Below are 10,436 nucleotides of genomic sequence, written 5' to 3'. Positions count from 1 at the left end.
ACTGGACAAATGTAATTCTTCCCTCGCGATGCTTCGACCGTGACACAACGTTAATAGCATCACTTCAGTAAAATATACACTGACAGGATAAAGCTCAGATATTGAACAATGACGTTATGAACATGCACTAATGTTAACATATTTCTGTCGACTCAACCAAGTATTTCTTTCCTAACCTTGGACGTTAGCCGGGTTAGCTAGATTATCTAAATGAATCTTACCTCGGAAATAAACTCCCAGGATGGGGGAGTTAATATTTTGGTGGTTTGTTCTCTAGATTATTCCCAATTATTATTCAAGTAAGTGATGCTGGTGGGGCGTTGTTACCTACAGAGGTGAGGTATTTATTTATAGCACATTTAACTAGCTAGCCATCCACCGTACACTGTAACACAGTGCAGCTATCCACGACAGCACATCTCACACAGAGCCTCATAGCAGCACTAGCGCCACCAGCGGTCCCTTCAAAAATAGCAACCCATGTTTGGTGAGCTTCAAACTTGCATTATTAGAGCATATTTCTACATAGAAAAAATGTGTACATGTATTCTTTTACTGCTCCCAACATCACAAGGAAATGTAGAGTAATGTCACCCAAAAAGAGAAATTCAAATATGCTTTAACCATTCCCAGAAGGAAATTTCCAATGTTACAGCAGGAATTCTACACACATTTAGGCCTAATTGTGGACTTAATTTACAAGCAGACAGAAGCCTGATATTTGGCTCATGACTTATGCATATGAGATAGATCTAATTTGCTCAAACAAAGCCACGGGAATGCACACTGGGATCATCTGCGTGTTGTCCTTCTTGTATTATTTGAGTTCAGAGTTAATCATAGAATGATCTGATCGACAATTCCCCATACTTTTATATTTCTTTTGGAAGCAAATACAGACAAAATAAGTCAAAAAGGACAATGGCCCATATTAACGACTTTTTAAATCAACTTTGTTTACAAAAACAATACAAGTGCCCTATGAAATTGTAAACACAATTCTATGTGGTTGCCTCTTTAATACATCTTCCAAGTGCATTTGATATTTTTTTAATTCATTGAATACAGTTTTGGAAAAATGTGAATACAACACCAAAGGCATCAAATACATTAAAATAACACTTCCTCTGGTAAGGTAAGGCCATAATATATTTTGAAATGCATGTAATATTTCATTCAGTCAGTAGCTTAAGGAAGCCGCATTGAGAGTGTTTGAAGGCACTATGCAAATGGTCCTTTCCTGTGAAACTAAAAGTTCATTAAAGTTGGTCAAGCTTAAAATGAACTTATTCAAAAGTAATATAGATGTAAACATAATGTTGAATAGCAGACACAGATCAAGTCATGAGACTATAGACAGACATACATGGACAGACATAAATAAAAAAAAACAAAGACAAGAGATAATAGATTAGCTGCTCTTTGACCCTTTGAATGCAACAGAGCGGATTCTGTGAGATGGACCTTTCCTCTTCAGCCAGAGCCAACACACGCTCTGCATCTGCATGGACAGAACTATGCTGACCTTTTGCTGCATGAGTTGTTCAAATTTTCTGTCTCATTACTAGTGACAGTCTCTCTGCTCTCGTCTTCTGAGGGGAAGACAACCCTGCAGAGCTTCTGAATCAAGTGTGTAACAGCAGCTGTGTAAGACAAAAACAAAGTATGAAGGCAACATTAATAAAAAAACAAAAACATGTTCTATATGGTAATAACTCATCCGGGTATATATGTAAAAATTTCATCACCAGGGAAGGTAGATTAAACTGAAAAGGAACACATACCAATAGCAATATTGACGCTCTTTGGTTTGCTGTCCCAGTACACACAGAGAAAATAGACAGGAATGCCAGTCAGCATGATCGCAACGCCAGTGCCACACACAATAGGCTCTGAGTACAGAGAGAAGACCAGCAGGAAGGCCCAGAACAACAGGTAGATCACTGGCCACATCAGGTTTACCTGGCGAGAGGAGAAAAGCAGTTCAACATCTACACAAACATAATGATCTGTATAGCATGTAATTGTGAAGATGGAAAACCAAGGAAGATCATACGGACAGATCATAAAATTATATCAGATTTAATAATAATAATAATAATAATAATAACAACCACCACATTTCAACACTAATGTGGCGATAGCTGCACATAACAACAAACAAAAAGTAAATAAATTCAGTAAGGGAAATGCCTCAAGAGATTTTGTTTGGCCATCAACTATACCTTGATTGGGCGATACAGATCAGGTTGCCTGAAGCGCAGTACAATCTGCCCAGCGACTGTGACTCCATAAAACAAATAGTTTATGAAGCCGACATAATTGATCAGCGTGTACATGTCACTGGTGCACAGCATCAGGAGTGTTGACAGACACTAAAGGAAAATGGTGTAACATAAATAATTCTCAAACAAATTAAATGGCAAAATATCACAAGTGAAAGGAATTGAGATGAAGTGGAAAGGGCTGAATGTGTGAGGCTCACAGTGAAAAGCAATGCTGGGATTGGGGTGCAGCGCTCCAAGTGGATCATGGCAAGCAAACGCGGTAGATGTCCTTCCCTCGCTCCAGCGAAAAACAAGCTGAAAGTAATCAAGCCCAAAACTTTGTCAAATTTATATGCAAGTGTAATACAGCCAAATAACTGGAATTGGGTGTGCAAACATCTGCAATTGCTGTTTCATTGAATATATCACAATAGGAAATTGAACTAGACAGTAGTATGTGATGATGATTGTGTGATATGACAAAGAGAATTAGGAGGGAGAGAGAGAGAGGTGAAGGAACTGACCGAGACGAAGTGAAGAGGGAGCCGTTGACCCCTCCGAATGTGGACAGCGCAACGGAAACAGGCATGATCCATGACATCACTCCCAATAACTTCTGCCCAAACGTCTGAGAGACAGACAGAAAGAAGAGGCCAAATGCTCTTAGCCAACTGAGTGTTGATAAGCCAGCCAAACAGCTGTCATTTAAAAACTACATAAAAACATCTTTGCCCGCCTAAAGAACTAGCCCTCAAAAGCACCATTACATAATGAGTGGTATAATCTGCTTAGTAAAGGGGGCTGATGGAGTGTGTGTGTGTTTGTGTCGTCTCACCACAGCCACGGCGTTGGAGGCCAGCAGCTCCTGAGGACTCATGGCCGTGATATACGCAACATTAGCGAACACATACACAAATGTCACCACAGGGATGGAGATGTAGATTGCACGAGGGAGGTTCCTGAAAATGAAAGATCTCTAGTTCATTTTCGCACGTTTTGCGATTTATGAAATGAAATTTTTGGAAATCCTTTACATATCATTTACGCATCATTAACATAAAATGTGAAATCAGTTACACATTACCTGTATGGATCAATGAGCTCCTCTGTAACATAGTTAAGGAAATTCCAGCCTCCATAGGCAAAAGAACCTTGCAGGAAAGCCAAAGCAACTCTTCCGACATCATAGTCCTGCTGAGTGTCAAAGGCATGTGCTGGCTCTAGCCAGTAATGTTCCCCTACAAATGAATAAAGAGCATAAATAAGCATGTAAAACTTTGGTGTACAGAATGCATATAAACTCAACAGCAATAAATTATGCCCCATTCATTCCTAACTCCCATTCCATGTCTTCTCATCACTGCCATTTCCAGGAGCTTGACGTTTTTACAGCTTCCTCCGTGAAAACCTCATTAACCCACATGCCAGTAGAACCTAACTAGCATGCAACACACAACCATGTTATATATACCACAAGATGCCATTGAGGAAATGTACTGTAATCCTGGCATCTTCTTTGGCATAGACAGGACAGCTTGTGCCAATCTCAGATCATATTCTCATGCCCTTTAATAGAAAATGCCTGTAAATGCCAACCCTCAAACCTAACCCCAACATTCCAGTCAGTCTTCTTTTCTGCTCTTTTGTTTCCATATTAACACCAATATAGGTCAATAAACCAACACAAATGCGGTTTACTACACCATCCAAATTCCTGACATGACTCCTCCCCTGGCTGTGGTATTATTGCAAATGCTTCACACATGAGGAAGTACTATCAAAAGAAAAATTGGCAGCATTGTGAGCTATTTTTTCTTCTTGAATGTTGGAGAATGCTGAACTGGATGAACAAACTTCAAATCAAGCAACGACAAACAAAAGATATCCTCAGAGGTGTTAGCAGTGCTTTTTGAGTATACTTTTTGTCTTTATTCAGATAGGACAGTGAAGAGAGACAGGAAGTGAGTGGGAGGGAGTTATGGGGCGAAATCCAGAAATTACCACGGGTCTGATTCAAACCCATGGGCACTTGGACCCGAATGTGGTACGGACACTGTAGCCACTTGCACCACATCACCCCTAACAGTATTTTAACAATAACCTGCATTGACATAAAATAAAAAATATATGAGAAACAAAAAAACATTGCATAATTCCAGAGAGCAAGGCACCACCTTTACACTGAATTATTCATGTGTTGGTAAAGACATACCCTTGCAGATCTGGACTAATCCCATGCAGATGATGAGACCCAGGGCTAGCAGCTTCCCAGCCGTGAACACATCCTGCACACGGGTGGCCCAGTTCACACTGAAGCAGTTCACCCAGGTTAGCAACACTAGGAGACAGAGTGACACGTTTCCCTTAACAGCAGTCGCTTCGCTTTATAAAAACAGATGGCTAGGGTTAGGGGCATTGGCTTAATTAGTCATATAGTCGTTTGTCTTTCTCTAAGTTTACATTTCACATAGTGCAATTTTTACTCAAGACAAAACAGTTGTGAAATTACCACAACAATCTTATTACATCAATAATTTCACATAAAAATCCATCCAGGTCATGCATTTTTCCAAATATATTCAATTCAGCATGTTTCCGGTTTCGAATCAGTCTATTGAGATTAAACTGAATACGTGTAGCCTCTTGTAAACAACTTATTCTGATTTAAATAAACCAAAAAAGGCCATATTCGGTTTACTAATAAACCGTTTGCACACCCTAGCATATGCCTGTTTTAAACGGAATATTGGGTCATGAAAACACCTTAAACGGAATATGCTCCCAGAAAGAAAAGTGTTGTAGGCCTGCACATGATCAATTCACACAGAATTAGGATAAAATGAACCAATTCTCTCTCACACTTTCCTAATCTTGGCGAAACAACGCACATAATTTTGGAAAGAAGCGGAGACAAACGTAGCCCGTCTTACAATCATGCAAATGAGTTCATCGACGGGAGAAAATCTCGTAATAGTGACGTTTTTTAAAAAGATGCATCATATGCATCATATTCACTGAAACAGACACTATGCTCCGACAGAACAACATAAATCAGCCAGTTTTAGGAAAAAAAAAAAAACACACTTCTACCTCCACCTAGAGCCTGTTATTTGTTTTTCAAAATACAGCTCCCGGTTCTTCTGGTCCAATCAGAGCAGGGCTGTGTGAGATCTGGCTGCCAATCACAGTCTGGTGCGCATTGACGAGCACAAACTCGATGAGAGGCTGCTCGATGGTAGTGGGGGAGAGGCATGAGTTGTAAACATTAAACTTTTTGGCCAAGTCCCCTCAGTCTGTCAGACTTGCCAACTGCAGCTTTATTAAGGCTGGCTATCGACGTACGCCTGAAGAAGTGAAATACAGGTGGAAGACCTTGAAGACGTTGTATTATGCAGCCAAAAGAGGGAATTCCACCAGTGGAGATTTAAGTCATGATGTTGGGAGCCTATTTGTTAGCTACGTCACTGACTTATTTGAATGCTATGTAAACAGGAATATGCTCAAAATGTGACCTACTTGCTTGTTTAACAGAAAACCGAATATTGACATAAACGGAATTTGGGCAATAAACTGATTCAAAACTGTTTATTCCCAGCATGAAAACGTGCTGATTGATTGAAACTCAAAGCACCACAAATTTAACTGCAGTAAATTCAGTTAGGATGCTTTTATCTCCAACAAACAATCCCTCTGATGACGAACTATCTTCAGTAATCTTCAGTCATGTCCACAAAATAAATACCACTGGAGTTTTAGCCTGGGATATTGAACACCTCATAATTACCGGTAATTTGAAATGTATTGCTTTGTTGTTCTGAGAGAATCTCCCCCCAAAATTAGAGATTTATGTCAAGATAATTAAACTCAGAGACAAGGAGAGTTTTCAACAACGATATCACTGAGGCAGTAAAACCTAAGCCACATTCTGACTCTCAGTCTATGCTGATTTTGCGACAATACACTTGTATGACACTTGCCATCCTATCAGAAAACCCAACAAAGGGGTGGGTGATGCACACAATTAAAAAGGTGCCATGTGTAAGAATTGAGGTAAAAATATCCAAAAAACTAGCTACACGCATCAAAAGAATGAGAAGAAACAAGGGCGATGATGTCATTAAAAAAATGACAAGGTATAGTGCTGCAGAGAGATCAACCTAAATTAGCATGCTAAATTACTAGCCACAGCCCGACAGGTGTCATAATACCAGTTTCGGCCATAGGAGGCGTATCACGGGCAACATAACCGCCAGCCAAACTGCAATACACGTGTCTCGGTTGTTACTCTAGGGTAGACCAACTCACTTTCTGGAGGTATACTGCCCCATCTTTTATGGAATGTTGAGTATGAATTGATTTTTTGGCGGACATTACACATGGCACCTTTAATTCAATGACAAATGCATTCCAAGATGGAGCTAAATTTGTCTCAATAATATTTGTATATGCGCAGAGGGGGATCCACAAATATTTCTTGATTTGCATGTGTTTTGATATCTACAAATAAAAAAAATTATATTTGTAACTCGTATATTGATTTTTACAAATATAGATGTGCATTTGTAAATAAAATGCCATTTGTAAAAACATGCTAATTTTGTTTGAAATGTAGGCCTAGTCCTTGAAAGTCCTCCAAAGTGGTGCTTTTATCCCCGTCTTGCAACCTTTAGCTGTACTTTAGGCCCTGTTATTGTATGTCCATTACTAGGGCTGTCAAAATAACTGATTAATTTTGATTCATTACTTTGAGAAAAAATAACTGAATAAAAAAAAAAAAAAGCAGATTAATGGATTCCGTATGACCTTTGACCCCGAGCCGTTCTAGTCAGTAACCATTAGCGACTGTAAAATGAAGGAGAGAGAAGGAAATGTGCTGCCTAGATCATTGATTGGAACATTTACTTTTAAATAACGGCCTGATGGTGTCAAAAAAATGTCAAAAGTGCTTCTTCCTGAACCACTTTTATTTCCTCAGCATATTAAGTCATATCATAGATTATAATGGCCAACAGTGAAAATAATAAGAGTTTTTGAACTGCAATGTCACTAATGTTGATTATTCAATGATTCATTTGAATTTAAATATTTAAAATACTTTCACAGCAAAAATTATATATGCGATTAATTTAGATTAATTTATCACAGAGTATGTAATTAATTTGATTACATTTTTTAATCGATTGACAGCCCTATCCATTACACATGCTTGCCCCTGGCTCAGTCTTTGAGAAATAAAACATTAAGTATGATTGTTATGCAGAGAACAGGCAATTTTGCCTTCCCGTTACAACAGACAGCACTTGCTAATTGAACAACCTATTTAACAGTCTAAAAGAAATCAAATGTGGGATGTTAAGGGAGTTCTTACAAATACATTTGGCACTCCTGGCTCTGTAGAATATCTGTATTTTTGAATCATTTGAATTTAAACAAACACATCAGTAGTGTGGTGAAGGTCATCTTTTATCAGATTAGAACCATAGCTATACAAAAGCTATTTTTGTATCTTACAAGGACTTGAAAACACCAATCCATGCTTTAACCACCTCAAGACTGAACCTTTGTATATAGGGTTGACTCGTTTCACCCTTGCTAGATTACAACTGATCCAGAATGCAGCTACCAGACTTAACATGAACAAAGAAAAGATATAACATCGCTACTGTTTTCCCCCTTGCCCTGCGTGTGCCCTTGCTGTTTGAGTGTCTGAGCTCCATGTTGTTGCTGTTTATTTATATAAAAAAAATTCAAAAATTGTGTGTGTGTGTTTGGGGGGTGGGGCGGTGTACTCACAAAGACAGACGGCGGCCAGCAGTCGCAGGCTGCTCTCCGGGGGAAAGCAGGAGGGGAACAGGGGCTGCAGGATGTAGTTAGAGAATGTGAGTGCAATGACTGCCTGGTTGGTGGGGTAGATGACCAGCACTGCAATCCATAGCCTCAGAAACCTGTGAGTGTCCATATGTGTGCAAACACAAGCAATCACACAGACACAGACACGCGTGCACACACACGCGCACACACACTCACACGCCAATCGCTTTTTTTAGCCACAAAAACACCATTATGTTCTGCACCACCCATGAATGTATGCAACTGCAATACCTACCCTGCAACTTCACCAAATATGTCCTTAACATAGTAATAGTCACCACCTGACTTGGGGATTGTCACACCAAGCTCAGCATAGCAAAGGGCTCCAATGGCTGTGATAATGCCAGTCACTGCCCACACTATGAGTGACAGGCCTACTGAACTGGCATTCTCCAAAACCCCCTTTGGACTGACAAAGATCCCAGACCCAATGATGTTGCCTGCAAATATAAGGGAACAAAGTATTTACATTGTTAGCAAAATGTTTTCTGATGTGGGCAAACAATAGATCTCTCAGTGAATGCGGTGTGCATTGACATACAAATTCAGCTATTAACTCCCATTTCTATAATTAAACTGGCAGGGAATTAACTGATTCAGGTCAGTCGCCCACACTCTCACGGTGGGACCACACTTAAAAGGATTGGATAGGGGAAGGGGCCATTTCCCCACCCTTCATCTAGCATTTCCTGTTTAGAGACACAATTGGTAGGCCTACACAATATTTTTCTGTGCATGAATTCCTTTCTCTTGCATATTTGCTTTGGTTATGCCTCAAAGACAATTTTGTTGAATGCATAACAAAACCCAAAGGAGAGAAAATGCCCTCATAGTTATTTGTGGCAATCAATTGCGGCATCGAATATAGCCTATAACAATACAACAATAGACTTTAAACAAAGTTTATTTCCTTTTGTTAAGCCTATCCACCTGTGTGTATGCGTGTGAGAGAGATATGGTCTATGAGTTTGGAGACACTGGCTGGCGTCATATCGTGCACTCAATCAAGTGTTGGTCCAGGTCATTATAGTCGAACTATGAATCCACAAAAGCAACTACAATAATTTTATTCTCTAAATAATGTAGAATTTTTCTGATAAGTAGCCTACCCAGCAACACTATAGGCTAATGACTAAATTCTGGGACTCATCTCTGACACGGAAAAAGCCTACATTCAAAGCTCTCTCACACGCACACATTACAAAGTTTGTGATGATGCCGTGGATAATGGAGGACTTACCGATAATGATTCCACATGCGCTGACGAGACCAATCTGCTTTTTTAGGCCAACGGCCTGCCCTCCGTCGTCTTCGTCTGTTGGGCTGTCCGTCAGAACACTGTTGCCACTGAGTCCAGGGCTAGCAGTCATTTTTGTCCAAAATTAAGCGCTGGACTAATCAAGACTAGCTTATGCACTGTTGAGCCTATAGCCTAGGCAAGGGTAGACTGCCTCAGGACTCTCAGTTAAAAAGTAAGCAGAACAAATATGATGTAGCCTAATGACAAAATATTGATAAAGTGGTAATGACATAAACAGACTAGGCTACTATCCTCAAAAAAGAACACACAACCCGGTGGGAATAAGGCAGACGTGAGCATACCAGGATATCGCAGTGGTTCAACCAACTCCCCCGCAAATGCGCTCCACCGCAAATTAGAGATAAACACCTGAACGCACAGCGCACTCTTTTCAGTGAAAGTATTTGCGCAACTGACCTAAATTTAGTTTAAATGCGCAGAAACTGTTTCCATAGGTAGAACAAAGAAATCCACAAAAAGATGACAAACTTGAGCTCTGAAAGAATAAACCTCGACCAATCATGACATTCTTTTGGCATCTGCAAGACCAGAACCATCCATCGAGAGCGAGACACCCGACGCTGTCCTCGGAGTTCCTGAAGACTGCAGAATGAATGCAGTCAGGTGTCCTGTGTGCCCAGTCTGGCTCACCTGGTTTAGTAAACTCCTCAGACCCCGCCCATCACTGTCTTTGCCAAGGGGACATTCCTGTGTTTGTCCAATCTGTAGCCTTTACATATGTAGCCTATACATTAAAAACAAATTATAGTGATTATGAATAGCCTATGAATACAGCACAGCGATGACCGGTGATGGTTTATGCTCACGGATGATTTTTCAGTATTTCTTGAACTTGTGGTTTGATGAGTGAAACTTTGAAAACGTGTCTTTGTCATGCGCTGTCAAGCCAATGCTTTATTTAAACAATCTATCATAATTTGACATGTAGCCTAGTGACATAAAGAAATGCTAGCCTAATATAAATGTTAAACATATTT

The 10,436-nt window shown here is 39.9% G+C and overlaps 1 protein-coding gene across 1 annotated transcript; it reads right to left on the bottom strand.

Annotated features, from left to right (window-relative positions):
- Positions 1-931: 931 nt before the first annotated feature.
- Positions 932-10,130, bottom strand: slc7a8b (solute carrier family 7 member 8b). The gene is made up of 11 exons (XM_048254771.1): positions 9,379-10,130; positions 8,374-8,578; positions 8,061-8,212; positions 4,480-4,605; positions 3,352-3,505; positions 3,103-3,226; positions 2,792-2,895; positions 2,486-2,582; positions 2,226-2,375; positions 1,785-1,962; positions 932-1,643 (listed from the first exon to the last, which is right to left on the bottom strand). The coding sequence occupies exons 1-11, from the start codon at positions 9,506-9,508 to the stop codon at positions 1,516-1,518; spliced, it is 1,548 nt and encodes a 515-aa protein (XP_048110728.1). The 5' UTR covers positions 9,509-10,130; the 3' UTR covers positions 932-1,515.
- Between the last annotated feature and the right edge of the window lie 306 nt (positions 10,131-10,436).

This window comes from Alosa alosa, chromosome 1 (assembly GCF_017589495.1).
Source record: "Alosa alosa isolate M-15738 ecotype Scorff River chromosome 1, AALO_Geno_1.1, whole genome shotgun sequence".
Classification (NCBI taxonomy): Eukaryota; Metazoa; Chordata; class Actinopteri; order Clupeiformes; family Clupeidae; genus Alosa; species Alosa alosa.
This window is presented reverse-complemented; position numbering and strand designations above follow the sequence as displayed.

Coding starts and splice junctions, on each gene's coding strand:
- slc7a8b (XM_048254771.1), bottom strand. CDS start 9,508: ATGACTGCTAGCCCTGGACTCAGTGGCAACAGTGTTCTGACGGACAGC. Junction 8,579..9,378: donor CGCATGTGGAATCATTATCG/GTAAGTCCTCCA, acceptor TTATATTTGCAG/GCAACATCATTGGGTCTGGG. Junction 3,227..3,351: donor GAGCTCATTGATCCATACAG/GTAATGTGTAAC, acceptor TTTCATTTTCAG/GAACCTCCCTCGTGCAATCT.